General features: G+C 37.3%; 1 protein-coding gene and 1 pseudogene across 7 annotated transcripts in view; one reads left to right on the forward strand and one right to left on the reverse strand.

Annotated features, from left to right (window-relative positions):
- CEP350 (centrosomal protein 350) overlaps positions 1 to 17532 on the forward strand; it is a 161434-nt gene that overhangs the window by 37016 nt on the left and 106886 nt on the right. For all 7 annotated transcript variants that reach the window (XM_005540126.5, XM_074027214.1, XM_005540125.4 and 4 more), the window contains 4 exons: positions 428 to 587; positions 5498 to 6120; positions 12784 to 12897; positions 16298 to 16411. In XM_005540126.5, the coding sequence (XP_005540183.3) occupies positions 428 to 587; positions 5498 to 6120; positions 12784 to 12897; positions 16298 to 16411 (1011 nt within the window). The remainder of the gene's footprint in view (positions 1 to 427; positions 588 to 5497; positions 6121 to 12783; positions 12898 to 16297; positions 16412 to 17532) is intronic.
- LOC141409284 (small ribosomal subunit protein eS24 pseudogene) lies at positions 9685 to 10109 on the reverse strand (annotated as a pseudogene).

Here is a 17532-nt window from a genome sequence, read left to right on the forward strand (position 1 = left end):
TAATTGGTGGGTGAAAACCTCCAGGTCAGTACTTTCTACCTAAACTGTGATATATTTATATATATAAATATTTATATAGATAGATAGATAGATTTTTTTTTTTAACCTGGCAGTTTGTTAGGTTGTATCTGATACTTCTCTTTTAAGTGAGAGCCATGACAAAAATAAATTTTATATGTAGAATTTTATTTTGCATTGTTTGCTCAGAATATAATTTCTCTATCAATGGAGTTACTTTAACAATTTAACCTGAATGTTTTTCATCTACTTATATAATATAATATCCAACTAGAGATACTAGAGATAACTTATATAATATCCAACTCTTAGAAATAATAGATACCTAATTTTTTTTTAAGATACCAGCCAAATTCAGAGGCAGTTGTATTTTATATCATATGTTCTCACAGATTTCCTTTTCCTTCAGATGGTAGATACCTGGATGATTCTTGGGTTAATGCTCCAATCTCCAAATCCTCTAAATCACGAAAAGAGAAATCTCGTAGTCCTCTCAGAGCTACCACCCTGGAGAGTAATGTGAAGAAAAATAATCGTGTGGAATTTCGTGAACCTTTGGTTTCTTATAGGTTAGTATTGAAAAAAAAGGTATCAAATAGGTTTAGCCTGTAATATTTACAGTAAGAGTATACTTTGTTTTCTGAGTTTTTTACAGCACTCTGGTTGTGAAATAGTATAATACTGTAGTATTACTACCTTTTTCATTCTTCACAAAAGATGGCTACAAAAGATAGTGCAAACATGAAATACTGACTGCAGTAGCCTCTTCTACAGATAAGTATTCAAGGGGAAAGAAATAGTAATAGTTGCCTCAGGCCACCTTTATTGTAATAAATATGTTTCCTAGAAACAAATTATTCCATCTCTGGAAGTGTGGCTTTTTTGTTTCTTCTTAATAACTCAGATCATTTATTTTATATAGTGAACTTTATATTGCTAACTTTTTTTCTTTTTTGAGAGGGGAGCATTAATTAGTCACATAAAATTCCTTTCTTATTGAGAATATGAGTTGATTTGTTGTTTTATTTTGTTGCCAATGGCTTTCAGCAACTTAGGTTGATGTAAGAATTTTGATAGTATAGATGATATAAAATGCTTTGCATTTTTGTTAACATAGCTTAAGATATTCAACTGATAAACTTACAGAATTTTGTATTTGAGAGACACTTTACTAATGATTTCAGTGCATTCATATTCTTAGTATGGCAAATATTAATAAGTAATAAACACTGGGCCTTTTTTTTGTTTCATTTGTAAGCTTTTTTGTGTGTTTTAAACACAAATCAAGAAGTTTCATGATGATACTTGGTAGTTCTAGGTATATATTTGTACTCTTAAATTTTACATACGTTGGGAGATGGATGTGGATTGTCAGTTCAATTTTTAATATGTTGCATTTGATGCAATTTTGAATTATCTAGGTGGAAATATTAAGTAGGCATTTAAAAATTTGGGTAAGAATGTATGTGGGATGGTCAGGGCTGAGAATATAAATCTGGGAGTTATCACTAGTATTGAAGCACTAGAAGGGCTGGAAAAAATATAGAAAGAAGGTCAGGGGTATAATCTGGGTAAAGTTTAAAAAAAAGAAGGGAAAAGTTTGAAGAAGAATAATCGAAGTTCAGAATCTCTAAACACACAGATATTAAGCAACTTGCCTAAAGACATAATCATTATCAGAATTGAGACTGAGTTGCTCACTTCATATTTATGTTCAGTGTTCTTCCTGCAAATAATACTACTTTACATTTAGAAGTATGTAAATTATGGTTTTTTGTTTTTGAGACAAGGTCTTGTTCTGTTGCCCAGGCTGGAGTGCAGTGGCACAATCATGGCTCACTGCAACCTCCGCCTTCTGGACTCAGGCGATTCTCCCACCTCAGCTTCCTAAGTAGCTGAGACTTACAGGCGCGAGCTACCATGCCCGACTAATTTTTTTTTTTTTTTTTTGATAGAGATGGGGGTTTCACCATATTGCCCAGGGGGGTCTTGAACTCATGTGCTCAGGTGATCCACCTGCCTCGGCCTCCCAGAGTGCTTGGATTACAGACGTGAGCCACTGCGGCTGGCCTGTAAATTATGTATCTTTTAAGAAAAGAAAAAAAGGCCGGGCGCGGTGGCTCAAGCCTGTAATCCCAGCACTTTGGGAGGCCGAGGCGGGTGGATCACGAGGTCAGGAGATCGAGACCATCCTGGCTAACATGGTGAAACCCCGTCTCTACTAAAAATACAAAAAACTAGCCGGGCGTGGTGGCGGGCGCCTGTAGTCCCAGCTACTCGAAGGCTGAGGCGGGAGAATGGCGTGAACCCGGGAGGCGGAGCTTGCAGTGAGCCGAGATCGCGCCACTGCACTCCAGCCTGGGCGACACAGCGAGACTCCGTCTCAAAAAAAAAAAAAAAGAAAAGAAAAAAATACCCAGAGGATAGCTGTGAATGGAATACCCTCCACCTGGTGGATTCCATTCCTCACTTAAAACTCATTACTTTCTTTGGGAAAAATGGCCAGATCTATTTCTACCCCACTCCCATTTTCCCAACCTAGTTCATCATCCCTCTCTGCTCCCAAAGTACTGTGTAGCTTCCTCTGTTAAAACATTTTCAGGTGGCATTATGTTTTTTCCATATCTGCCCATTAGTCTATCTAAGGGTGTAAATCTTACTCTCATGGCATTAGCTTAATGCCTAGCATGTACTAAATATTTAAATACTTTTTCCTAACCTATTACCAGGAAAAATTTCAAATTTACAGAAAAGTTGAAGGAATTGTATACTGAACATCCTTATATGTATTCAGTAAATATTTAATGAGTGAGTGAAAGAAAGATTGTATGAAATTACTTTTTGTTGGGGGGTGTTAATTTTCTATCCTCTTTTGAGAGTGGGACATGATATGTAACCTACCATTTTATGTTTTTATTTTTTGCATGTGCTAATTTTAGAACTAAATTATTTTAACTGTCAATTGTTGCAGTCTTATTAATACAGTGAAAATAATCACATTTAGCCTCAGTCTCTAGGACTGATTTCACAGCCCCATCTCTTTCTTTTTTTCTTTTTTTTTGAGGCAGTGTCTCACTCTGTTGCCCAGGCTGGAGTCCGGTGGCCCAATCACAGCTCACTACAGCCTTGTTCTCCTGGGCTCAAGCCATCCTCCCACCTCAGTCTCCAGAGTAGCTGGGACTACAGACAAGCACCACCACTCCCAGCTAATTTTCATATTTTTTGTAGAGACAGGTTTTTGCTGTGTTGCCCAGGCTGGTCTCATACTCCTGGGCTCAAGCAATCTGCCCACCTTGGCCTCTACAAGTGCTTGGATTACAGCTGTGAGCTACCACACCTGGCGATCCCCATCTTTTTCAAAATCAACCACTCAGAACAGGGTCTAAAGTTTTTTGGGTTATGGACCCCAGTGAGAATCTGACAAAAGCCGTAGACTGTTCTTTTTTTTTTTTTTGAGACCGAGTCTCGCTTTGACCAAGTCTTGCTTTGTTGCCCAGGCTGGAGTACAGTGGCGTGATCTCGGCTCACTGCAAGCTCCGCCTCCCGTGTTCATGCCATTCTCCTGCCTCAGCCTCCCGAGTAGCTGGGACTACAGTCGCCTGCCACCATGCCCTACTAATTTTTTTGTATTTTTAGTAGAGACAAGGTTTCACTGTGTTAGCCAGGATGGTCTCAATCTCCTGATCTCATGATCCACCCGCCTTGGCCTCCCAAAGTGCTGGGATTACAGGCGTGAGCCACCGCGCCCAGCCAGCTGTAGACTGTTTTCTTAGAAAAATGCACATGCTCATATGATCTCAATAGAAACAGTTACTATGTTATGTTATCGTGGCTTTAAAAATCTTTGTAGTATTTAGGGTTTTATGCTTTTACCTGAAATGCCCTAGATCAGATCATTGCTATACAATAGAACCATTAATGTGAGCCACACATTCAACATTTTTAGTAGTCACACACAAAAAAGATACTTTACATTCCTAAATTTTTAGAACCCAGTATGTAACTTACGTTACAGCAGCTGTCAATTTCGATTAGCCACATTTCATGTGCTCAATAGCCCATGTGGCTAGTGGCTGCTGTTTCAGACATTCAGGTCCAGCCTGTTGTTATGTCTGGTTTTATAATTTTCTTGACTATTTTTTTCATGATTCATGTACTCTTCTCACTGCTGAAACATTTGTCTTCATTAGCCTCCCTTTTCATGAACTGCTTTCCTAAAATAAGGCTCAGCCAGGCACAATGGCTCACACCTGTAATCCCAGCACTTTGGAAGGCCGAGGCAGGCGGATCACCTGAGGTCAGTAGTTCAAGACCAGCCTGGCCAACCAACATGGTGAAACCTCGTCTGTACTAAAAATAGAAAAGTTAGCCAAGCATGATGGCACGCGTCTGTAATCCCAGCTACTCGGGAGCCTGAGGCGGGAGAATTGCTTGAACCCGGGAGGCAGAGGTTGCAGTGAGTGAGATCATGCCACTGCACTCCAGCCTGGGTGACAGAGTGAGAATCCTTCTCAAAAATAAATACATAAATAAATAAATAAAATAAATCTAAAGTAAGGCTTATTAGAATGACATGTAAAATAAAAATAGTCTCTGGAGGAAGATTTTTGGTAGTGTTTTCTGTGAGCAGAGAATATGGACTTGTGAGAGGTACTTTGGCTTTGCCCAGCCTTCTTTGCTTACTCCTGATTTTCTAGATATGCTTTACAAAGTTTGAAGCTGCCAAAAAATACTTTGTGGTTAAGAGATTTAACATTACTAACCACATTTATTTGGAGGAAAATATTTATTGTACCTCCACTATATTTCTACCCCTAGTCTATTTATTAATTTTGTTCCTTATTTAGAAGTGACATATATGAAATGCCAGTATTTGAGAACTTCTTTCCCTGGTATGTAAGATTTTATAGAGTAGCAAATAACACATTTTATTGACAAATGTCAAGTGAATACCCAGTCAGGTTATAATCCTGTTTTCTGGAGTTCTTAGGAAATCTCTCTACATATCTTTTGCATATTTCTTATTTTATAATATGCAGATTGTTATTTAGATTATTTGCCATTTTACTTGATAGAGGGGGTATTGAGCATTGAGTTATAATATTACTAATGGTTATTTTGCAATCTTTAACTTACTGGAATTTCTAGGCTTTTTATTTTTTGGTTTCTAATGCTAGCTTAGAGTTCTCATTCAGTTTGTATGACTGGTTTCCATTTGACTAGTTTTTGTACTTTTATGAAAAGCTTTTAAAAAGATTTAGCTTTAAAATTGACAAGTAGAAACTGTATGTATAGTATACAACATGATATTTTGGTATATGTATACCTTGTGGAATGGCTAAATCAAGTTATTTAACATGTATTACCTCATATTCTTATTTTTTTTGTGGTGAAAACACTTAAAATCTACTCTTAGCAATTTTCAACTATACAATATGTTATTTCTTATAGTCACAGAACTTATTATTTTTTATTGTAGGGAAATCCATGGTGCACCTTCCAATTTGAGTTCCAGCCATCTGGAGTCAAAGGATGTATATTGTGTAGATGTTAATGAAGAAAAGAGTGAGAGTGGTAACTGGATGATAGGCAGTCGAGAAGAACGGAATATACGGAGCTGTGATTTTGAGAGCTCCCAATCATCTGTCATCAATGATACAGTTGTTAGGTTTTTAAATGATCGACCAGCAATTGATGCATTGCAAAGTTCTGAATGTTTGATTAGGATGGGAGCTTCTATGAGAACTGAAGAAGAAATGCCTAACAGAACAAAAGGAAGTGAGAACAATTTGAAGCTTTCTGTGAATAACATGGCCCATGATATTGATCCAAAAGTGTTACGACTAACTGACTCTTCTCCATCCTCTACTAGTACTTCTAATTCCCAAAGATTAGATATTCTAAAGCGGCGACAACATGATGTCAAACTGGAAAAACTTAAGGAACGGATTAGAAAACAGTGGGAACACTCAGAAGAAACAAATGGCCAGGGTCAGAAGCTGGGTCATATTGACCATCCAGTAATGATTGTTAATGTTGATAACTCAGTAACAGCAAAAGTCAGAAAAGTGGCAACAGCACCCCCTGCTCCAGCATATAAAGGTTTGTAATCAGTCTTTATATCTTCCTCTCCCTGCTTCTTTGTTCTTTCTCCCTAGGATGTATTTGAATAGAGAGGATCATCTTTAGAACAGGATGTTATTCTTGACTGCATAAGCACTTTGGGAGGCCAAGGTGGGTGGATCATGAGGTCAGGAGATCAAGACCATCCTGGCTAACATGGTGAAACCCCGTCTCTACTAAAAATACAAAAAAAATTAGCCGGGCATGGTGGTGGGCCCCTGTAGTCCCAGCTACTTGGGAGTCTGAGGCAGGAGAATGGCATGAACCTGGGAGGCGGGGGTTTCAGTGAGCCGAGATCGCACCACTGCACTCCAGCATGGGTGACAGAGCGAGACTCCGTCTCAAAAAAAAAAAAGAAATTATTTCAATATACATGTTAAAAATACAGATTCCTAGATCCAACACTAGTCCTAAGTCAGATTTTCTGGGGCTGTGGTCCAGAATTGGAATTTTTAATGAGTCCTTCAGGGGATTCTTGTGGTTCGAGAACCACTATATGAACATTTACTAAGTTATACAAATAATAATTGATACTATTTTCAGAGAACTGAAAGAATACTGCCCTTATATTATGTTGCCATTGTATTTGGATTGTTATTAGGAATTATTTGAAAAGTAATATTTAAAAGATAATTCCATTTCCAGTGAATATTTGAGTACACAATATTTTGGCATTGGCATTGATCCTGTTGATATTTAATTTTAACATGAATGATTTACTGTCCTCATATTTAAGAAAACAATATTTAAATCACATTTGTGCCAACATTGGTAGATTTTCATTAGAAAGTGCTCTTCAGAGTTTTTTTTTTTTTTTTAAAGCCAACTCAAGTTTTTATATATGGTGGTTTTAAGAGGTTTCTATTTTTCTATTTTTATTTTTATGTTCCTGAAATTATTTTCACAGGGTCATCATGTGAAGTTTTTAATGAAGGGTTGATTTCTTGATTAGTTTAATTCGTGTTAGAGTTTTGTTATTTAAACTTCTGCCAGGGTAGCCTTTTTAATTTTTTTGTGGGTATTTTTTCCAGTTTTAGTTTTTATATATGCTTAGGTAGTTTTTGTATATATGCTTTTATATATATATATATATATATAAAAATAATTTGTTTCTTCTATTAATTTCTTTTTTTTTTTTTTTTGAGGCACAGTCTCACTCTGTCGCCCAGGCTGGAGTGCAGTGGCATGATCTCGGCTCACTGCAACTTCTGCCTCCCAGGTTCAAGCAATTCTGCCTCAGCCTCCCAAGTAGCTGGAATTACAGGCACCCACCACCATGACCAGCTAATTTTTGTATTTTAAGTAGAGACAGGGTTTCATCATGTTGGCCAGGCTGGTCTTGAACTCCTGACCTCAGATGATCCGCCTGCCTCGGCCTCCCAAAGTGCTGGAATTACAGGCGTGAATCACCGCGCCCAGCCTGTTTCTTCTATTAATTTTAAGTAACAATCCAGGGCACTTTTTTTTATTGTAAACAGTTTTTTTTTGTATTTCTGTATTGACTCTTAATTTTTCTCTAATAAGTTTTGCAGTTTTTGTAGACCTAAGGCATCTTTAGTCATTTTTCTCTAAAAACACATCTACTGCATATAGTTTTCGCCGATTATTAGTTTTATTTTGTATTGTTTACTATGTTTTGCTAGTGATCCTCATTGTGAATTAGATAAAAATGGATAATTTGCATTTCATTCTAGCTAATTTGCAAGAAAATTGTGACCAATTCACTTGAGAATACTGAAGAATTGTCATTGTTCAATATTATAAGTAATAATATTTTTTATTAATAACATATTAACACAATTCTTTAATATTTTTCTAGTCATTTGTGTATCACATCCATACCATTAACACAGCACATAGCAAATGGTGAGGTCAAAATATTCTTTGTTGGTTCCAAGATAGTGATTACCCCAAATCTTTGCTGTAATTATATACAGACCCATTAAGTACAGATTACACATTTAAGTTTTGTTCTTTATACAAGTCAAAGTTCTGAAATACCAATGGTTATTTCACTGAGAAAAAGTTAAAATGTTCAATTTGAATTCATATTTTGTAATAATTTGTAAAAACCTGAAAGTTAGCCGGGCGCAGTGGCTCAAGCCTGTAATCCCAGCACTTTGGGAGGCCGAGACGGGTGGATCACAAGGTCAGGAGATCGAGACCATCCTGGCTAACCCGATGAAACCCCGTCTGTACTAAAAAATACAAAAAACTAGCCGGGCGAGGTGGCGGGCGCCTGTAGTCCCAGCTACTCGGGAGGCCGAGGCAGGAGAATGGCGTGAACCCGGGAGGCGGAGCTTGCAGTGAGCTGAGATCCGGCCACTGCACTCCAGCCTGGGAGACAGAGCGAGACTCCGTCTCAAAAAAAAAAAACAAAAACCTGAAAGTTAAAAACAATTCTATAGAATGAGAGTGAAAATCTTAAATATAACTTTCTTTGAGTTGATGACTGGATTTCCCATAGTCCTTTTATTATTTTTTTAATGTGCTAGTTTTTATATTAAAATATTTTATAAATATAACTTTTGGAGGGGGTTACTTTAAAAAAGATAACAAACATTTGAGAACTCATTATAGAATGTGGCTTCCAATGCCCTAAGCAGTGGATTTTTTTTTTCCAACAATGAAAAACTGTTTTTCTGACAACTTTTTGGTAGTGTAAATTAAAAGCATCTTAAAATACTGTATTCTAAAATGACATTTTAAGTTCGTTTGTTTAAAGACATAATAAATTCATTTTGTTCACAGTCCAAAAGATGAAGAGTGTACCTCGAAAAGTTCTGTCACTCTTGTGCTTGGCCCCCTTTCTGGAGGTTACTTGTGTCAACAATTTGTATATCCTTCCAGAAATAACTTTTGCAAACATAAGCAAATAGGAGCATGTGTGTATTATGTGTGTTTGTGTGTTTATTTATTTTCTTCCTCTTTCTATACAGTTATTAGCATACTAAACTCATTTTGCACCTTGATTTTTTATTTATGTTTTTTTAAAAAGAAACATAAGAGGTGCTCTATGATTCTGCTTTAAAAATTTGAAATGGTGAACATGAATGGTGTTTATGTGATTCTTTCTTGTACTATATTTAGTTGTTTGCGTATCTTTTTCTTCCTGGTATAAATGCCCATGAAGATAAAGAGCCTATCTTGGTCACCCTTATTTTATCTCAGAACCTGTTACAGTGTCATGGACATAAGTAAGTGCACAGTAAATTTTTTATTTTATTCAATAAATTTAACCAGTAAGAAAAAAAGTGGACAAAGCAATGGAAATAAAGACTTGGGGACAGAAAGATAAACTGATGGAGATAGTGAAATCTTCTTAAAGTTAACATACAAGATGTGAATGCAAAGAAAGACTCTCATAGGGATAAATGTTTCCTAAAGAGGAGAGGAGAAAAAGAGGAGAGGAGAAAAAGAGGGTTAAATAGTTGAGCAGTGGGGTTAGGTGATGTTGGAAAGTTGAGGAAGACAGAAATACATTTGCATAGAACTGCCACACTTTCTTTTTTTTTTTGAAAGTTTTTTGCAGTTTATTAATCCTCATGAAAAATCTGCAGTTATCACAGGTAAAGTCATTGCAGAATCTTTACTCCTGTTTTTAGCCTTTGCAGTCCCCCTGACTTTATTCATTCTGTCCTTACGTTCCTTTTGCTGTTTCCTTGGGGTCTTTTTTTCTCTCATACAGGCCATGTCTTGGAAGTCTGTGTTTGGTCTCATTTTTCATTGCATAATCTAAGGAATCATAAATCATGCTGAAGCCATTTGTCTTGTCACCAGCAAAATGGGTTCTGAATCCAGATACAAAGATGACATTGGTGTGGCTTTGTACATTTGGGCTAGTTTTTCCCAAATTTCTGTCTTTGGTACTGTTACCTTTCCAGGGTGAAGGACATCTGTGACTGTGCTCCCTGAGGTAGTTGATTGGTTATGAACTTCCTAGTACAAATAGTTACTGTGTCATTCATGATGGCAGTCAGTCCTCAGGCAGCTAGGCAGAATCACCACACTTTTTTAATGGCATACTATATTTTGCAAAACAACACTACGTTTATAAATTTTTTCTCGTATGTAGATACAGATGTAATGGTGTGTTCCTTGCCACAAATGTTGGGTGAAATTAAACTTATGCTATTGTGCCTAATGGCTGAATAGATTATTTACTATTAGATATGTAATTAATTTACCAGTACATTTTCTCTTATACCTTTAAAGTACTACTACCAGTTTTTTACTCCAGCCTATTCTTTACGTTGATTTAATTGTACAGTTATGTATAGGTTGCTAATTCTTTGATAAGTTGAACCAATCTTTTTTTTTTTTTTTTTGAGACGCAATCATACACTGTTGCCCAGGCTGGAGTGCAGTGGCGTGATCTGGGCTCACTGCAAGCTCCGCCTCCTGGGTTCATGCCATTCTCCTGCCTCAGCCTCCCGAGTAGCTGGGACTACAGGCGCCCGCCACCACGCCCAGCTAATTTTTTGTACTTTTAGTAGAGATGGGGTTTCACCGTGTTAGCCAGAATGGTCTTGATCTCCTGACCTCATGATCCACCCACCTTGGCCTTCCAAAGTGCTGGAATTACAGGCGTGAGCCACCATGCCCAGCCGAGCCAACCTTAAGATAAAAATCTTTGTACTACTTTGGTGATCATCTATATTCATTGTTTTATTGTTTTTGACAAAACAAAGTTCAGTGTATTTCTTAAAGAATAGTGATTATTTTATTTTATTTTTTGAGACAGAGTCTCAGTCTGTCGCCCAGGCTGGCGTGCAGTGATGCAGTCTCAGTTCACTACAACCTCCACCTCCTGGGTTCAAGTGATTCTCATGCCTGAGCCTCCAGAGTAGCTGGCATTACAGGCGTGTACCACCATGCCTGGCTAATTTTTGTATTTTTGGTAGAGATGGGGTTTTGCCATGTTGGCCAGGCTCAAACTCCTGGCCTCAAGTGATCCACCCGCCTCAGCCTCCCAAAGTGCTGGATTACAGGTGTAAGCCACCGTACCCAGCCAAAGAGTAGGGATAAATTTGAAGTGGAAACCTAAATGGTAATTCCTAGGAAATCCTATATGTGTAAGGTTTCTTGAGAAATTGAAAAAGTATGTTTGAAAGACCTATTTTCCACACTTTGGACACAATTTGTCCGAATAAACAGCAGCTTGCCCATTTGTTCAGTCATAGGCAAAAACAGATGGATGGTAGCAATTATAATGCCTGTCTTCAAAGATAAGAAGAATACATAGTATTGTCTCTCCCTTCATCTGGAGAAGGGTAGTTCGTGTCTTTGAAATTCATGATTTATGATCGGTATTCTTTTATCATTTAATTTAGTGCTTCTCCACTTCTAGTCTTTTTGAATGAATGTATATTGCTTTGTCTCACTGATGCTTACTTTTCCTAAACAGTATGTGTTAACATACTATGTGGTAGCTAATTATGCATTCCTCTTTTAAAAGCTTAGAAAAACTGCTCAACATCATTAGTTATTAGGGGAATATGAATCAAAACCACAATGAGTTACTACTTTATACCCACTAGGGTGGCCATACAATAAGTATTGGCAAGGATGTTGAGAAATTAGGACCCCGATACATTGCTGGTGAGAATGTAAAATGGTACAGCTGCTTTAGAAAACAGTTTGGTAGACTGGGTGCAGTGGCTCATGCCTGTAATCCCAGCATTTTGGGAGACCAAGGTGGGTGGATCACTTGAGGTCAGGAGTTTGAGACCAGCCTGGCCAACATGGTGAAACTCTGTCTCTAATAAAAATACAAAAATTATCTGGGTATGGTGGTGTGTGCCTATAGCACCAGCTACTTGGGAGGCTGAGGCAGGAAAATCACTTGAACCCAGGAGGCGGAGGTTGCAGTGAGCTGAGATCATGCCATTGCACTCCAGTCTGGGTGACACATTGAGACTCTATCTCAAAAAATAAAGTAAAATGAAATAAAATAAAATAGATAAGATAGATAAAGTAAAATAAATAAAATAAAATTTGGTAGTTCCTCAATAAGTTAAGCATAGAGTTACTGTATGACCCAGCAATTCTACTTCTAGGTATAATACCCAAGGGAATTGAAAACATGTCTACACAAAAACTTACACAAGAATGTTCATAGCAGCATTATTAATAATAGCCAAAAAGTAGAAAAAACCCAAAAGTCTATCGGCTGATGAATGGTTAAAGTATTGGTATGGTCATGCAATGGACTATCACTTGCCAATAAAAAGGAATAAAGCCCTGATACATGTTACATGATGGTCGAACCTTGAAAACATGAAAAGTGAGATAAAAATAAGACACAAAAGACCACATGATATATGATTTGGTTTGTATGAAAGGTCCAGAATAGGAAAATCCGTAAAGATAGAAAGTAGATTAGTAGTTGCCAGGGGATGGAGTGGGTCATACAAGGAGTGACTGCTAAGAGGTACAGGGTTTCTTTCAGGCTGATTAAATGCTTTGGAATTAGATAATGACAATAGTTTTGCAATTTTGTGACTATACTATAAACCACTGAATTGTACACTTAAGCGTGAATTTTATGTATGTCGGTTATATATCACTTTAAAAAGTATAACAAACAAAACTTATAAAGCAACTTTGATAAGAATATTCTGTGTTACTGGTATGTATTAGGTTTCAACCCTTCAGAGACCAAGATTCGAACACCTGATGGGAAAGTGTGGCAGGAGGCTGAGTTTCAAAACATGAGTAGAGAACTGTATCGAGATTTAGCACTTCACTTTGCAGGTGAGAATAGAACTTTCTTATGTTTTGAGTGTCATACATGCTCTCTAATTTATAATATTTACATATAAAATTGTCACCAAACTAACAATATTTTCCTTCTCTAACTGCACGGCATACTGAAGTTGTAGTGGTTTGAGGCATAAGGCTCTGTTAGCCTCTAGACTCAGCTCCAGGGTTAAAATTAGCTTACATGGTTAATGAGACAGAAACTAGGCTATGTTTAAACTGAGGGACTTTCAGAGTTGGGACTGCCTGATTTGAAGGAAACATAGCAGAATTTAGTTGAAGTTTACTTCTGCTTAGGCCTCTGAGATCTTCGATGTAGTAATTTGTCAGGCAGCAGATAAGATACTTACTTGAGAGCAAGATACCAAAATAAAAATAATTATTATAGGAAGGGAATAAGTTAGGAATTGTAAGTAAGAGGAACCCATGGAAGACTGGGAGAGGGTATTAGGAAGGTCATACTAATAATGGTACTACCTACCGAATAGTATGAGCTTGGGCAAGATGCTGAGTGGTCTTTTGTATTTTTTACAGTTGAGGAAATGGAGGCTCAAAGAGTCTCCTAGGGTTGGATAGAGTAGTTAAGAATGGAAGCCAAGATTCGAAACCAACTGTGATTCTAAAGTGTGAGGTCTTTGTAGTAAGCCCTCATAAAGCTTCTACTAATACATTTCTGTGGCATTAAGTGTCCAATCCAGTTTTCTTGCTATTATTATACAACAACACTCAATTCAGAAATTTTTTTCTCATGTGGAAAGGAAGAATAATGTAGTAGTTAAGAGCAAAGATTTTGGAATCAGCTTTCAAGGGCTCCAGTTCTGCCTCTGTCACTTATTAGTTGAGTATATTAGCTGTGTTACATAACTTCTCTTTATTGGTTTTCTCATCTGTAAAATAGGAATAATAACAATATATCTCATAGGATAGTATCATTGTAGACTAGTAAACTATGTCAGAAGACTTTCATATTCTGCCTTCTCTCTTGTTATGGTAGATGAACTATGATGTGCCTAGCTAAGACTCACCCATCTGCTTGTGTTTTAGATTCCATTTGCTTTTATGTATTTAAGGATGTTACTTCAGCCCTATTGCCTTTCTTTTGCATCATCAAGTTTTCCCTCTCTACCAGGTCATGCTCATCAACATACTATGTGATAATGTGCTGTTATATCAGTCATCATAAAAGAACCCCTCTTTTGGCCTTACTTTTCTCCAGCTGCTGCCCTGTTTGTTTCTTGTGTTCAGCAAAACTGCAAAAAGTTGCTTTATGCTCATTGTCTTCAATTTGTCTCCTGTCTTTCTCTTAAATCCTTTCTATAGGTGTTTGTTCCTATTTATCAAGATCATCAGTGACTTCTGCATTGCTAAATGCAATATTTAATACTAATTTGTTATCATGACCTGTCAGCAGCATGATTGATCACTTCTTTGAAACTGTTCACTTGACATCTAGAATACTTTAAGTATCTGGTTTTCCTCCTAAATCTAACTATTATTTTTCAGTTGTTTTTCCCTAATCATCAGGATGCCCTGACCTCAGTCCTCAGTGCTTGGGCAGGCAGGCTGGCTGGCTTGCTTTCTTTCTTTCTCCTCTCTCTTTTTTTTTTTTTTTTTTTTTTTTTTTTTGAGACAGAGTCTCGCTCTGTAGCCCAGGCTGGAGTGCAGTGGCCGGATCTTAGCTCACTGCAAGCTCCGCCTCCCGGGTCCACGCCATTCTCCTGCCTCAGCCTCCTGAGTAGCTGGGACTACAGGTGCCCGCCACCTCGCCCGGCTAGTTTTTTTTTGTATTTTTTAGTAGAGACGGGGTTTCACTGTGTTAGCCAGGATGGTCTCGAGCTCCTGACCTCGTGATCCGCCCGTCTCGGCCTCCCAAAGTGCTGGGATTACAGGCTTGAGCCACTGCACCCGGCCTCTCTTTTTTTTTTAATTTCTTTTTTTTTTCTTACCTTCCCCCCTTCCTTTTCTTCCCTTTCTTTCATTTTCTGTCTCTCCAATCCCCCTCCCTCTACTCACTCTATTTTTCTTTCTTTTTTTAAAGCTTGTCTATATGCACACAGGACAAATTAGTCTCAGGTCTTTAAATGTTCCCTGTTACTAGTGATTCCCAAAGTAATGTCTTTGGCCCACACTTGCCCTGTGAATTAACTTATATTCAGCTGCTACTTCCATGTCTCCCTTTGGATGTATAATATATTTCTCAATCTAAATATATCCAAAATGGAACTAACTAAATAAATGTGGTCATGATATACCCTTTAAACCTGCTATTCTGGTAGTGTCTCCATGTCACTTAATTATATCCCTTTAATTGTTCAGGCCCCCAAATCTTGTCGTTCTTGAGTATCACATCCCCGCCTCATATTTTGTATGTAATATTGTCTGAAATATACTTAGAATGTAATCACTTTCACTACTTCTATCACCACCACCTAGATCGAGAGCACCATCAGTTTCCTATCTGGATTATTCTGGTAGTCTCCTCACTGGTCTTCCTCTATCTGCTCTTCTTCTAATGAGTCTATTGTCATCATAACTTGCTAAAAATTAATTTAGATCATGTTGCTCCTTTGTTCATAATCTCTCAAAACCTTCCATCTCACTCTTGAGTGAAACCTGAAATTCTTACAATGGCCTAAATAGCCCTGCATGATCTGGTCCTTAGTTATGTCTCTGACCCTAGTTCCTACTATTCTTTTCTTTGTTCAGTCCACTCACACTGACCTGCTTGCTGGTTTTTTTTTTAGATACTAGGTATGGTCCTGCTTTAAGGCCTTTACTTATACTTATTTCCACTCTGTCCAGAATGCAGAACTCTACACATATTTTAAAGTACATTTATTCAGATCCATAATTGAGGTTAATTTTTTAAGCTTAACATGTGTAATCAGTTTATTTCTGCAAGTTGGATTTTTAAAAAATTAGTAATAATGTATGTATAAAATACCTTGACATGTTTTACTAGCATCATCATAAAGCCTTAATTTAAGAATATTTTATTGAGTATTTTGTAAAGTTTTTATATAGAAATTTCTAAATGAAATAGGAATCTGTGAGAGTGCGCACCTCTGAGATTCTATAAAATGCAATGATCCTGACTTGGAAAGCATTTGTGAAACTAAGTAAATTTCTCAAGAGTTTCTTAGAAGAATAAATAAATAACAAAGGATTGGAACCCAATAGTGGAGTAGTGGTAATCTTTAGATATTTTCCAACTCCTTTTTTCCATAAAAGGAGTTGATGTTTGGTATTATATGGGCCATAGAAATAGCCTCAATGTACGTTTCTTTTTCCCTTCCTGCAGCATATACTTTACACTGATTTTTCCTATAGGGGGAGGATAAGTAAGTGAGTGAGAATCATTGTTATATTTGCTGTAAATGTTTCTGCTTTTCAGATGATATTTCTATAAAGGAGAAACCTGCTGAAAAAAGTAAAGAGAAGAAAGTAGTCAAGCCAGTACGAAAAGTCCAGAAAGTAGCACAGTTATCAAGTACAGAATGCAGAACAGGTTAGTTTTCTCAACATATCCATCCTTTTTTTTTTTTAAATTGATTAATTTTTTCATTATACTTTAAGTTCTGGGATACATGTGCAGAACGTGCAGGTTTGTTACACAGGGTATGCACGTGCCATGGTGGTTTGTTGTACCCATCAACCCATCATCTGCATTAGGTATTTTTCCTAATGCTATCCCTCCCCTAGCCTCCCAGCCCCCGACAGGCCCCGGTGTGTGTTCTCATTGTTCAGCTCCCACTTATGAGTGAGAACATGCGGTGTTTGGTTTTCTGTTCCTGTGTTTGTTTGCTGAGAATGATGGTTTCCAGCTTCATCCATGTCCCTGCAAAGGACATGAACTCATCCTTTTTTATGGCTGCATAGTATTCCATGGTATATATGTGCCACATTTTCTTAATCCAGTCTATCATTGATGGACATTTGGGTTGGTTCCAAGTCTTTTCTATTGTGAATGGTGCTGCAGTAAACATAAATGTGCATGTGTCTTTATAGTAGAATGATTTATAATCCTTTGGGTATATACCCAATAATGGGAATGCTGAGTCAAATGATATTTCTAGTTCTAGATTCTTGAGGAATTGCCACACTGTCTTCCACAATAGTTGAACTAATTTACACTCCCACCAACAGTGTAAAAGCATTCCTATTCCTCCACATCCTCTCCAGCATCTGTTGTTTCCTGAATTTTTAATGATCACCGTTCTAACTGGCATGAGATGGTATCTCATTGTGGTTTTGATTTGCATTTCTCTAATGACCAGTGATGATGAGTTTTTTTTCATATGTTTGTTGGCTGCATAAATGTTTTCTTTTGAGAAGTGTCTGTTCATATCGTTTGCCCACTTTTTGATGGGGTTGTTTGTTTTTTTCTTGTAAATTTGTTTAAGTTCCTTGTAGATTCTGGATGTTAGCCCTTCGTCAGATGGATAGATTGCAGAAATTTTCTCCCGTTCTGTAGGTTGCCTGTTCACTCTGATGATAGTTTCTTTTGCTATACAGAAGCTCTTTAGTTTAATTAGACCCTATTTGTCAATTTTGGCTTTTGTTGCCATTGCTTTTGGTGTTTTAGTCATGAAGTCTTTGCCCATGCGTGTGTCCTGAATGGTATTGCCT

The sequence above is a fragment of the Macaca fascicularis genome, chromosome 1 (assembly GCF_037993035.2).
Source record: "Macaca fascicularis isolate 582-1 chromosome 1, T2T-MFA8v1.1".
NCBI classification, from domain to species: domain Eukaryota; kingdom Metazoa; phylum Chordata; class Mammalia; order Primates; family Cercopithecidae; genus Macaca; species Macaca fascicularis.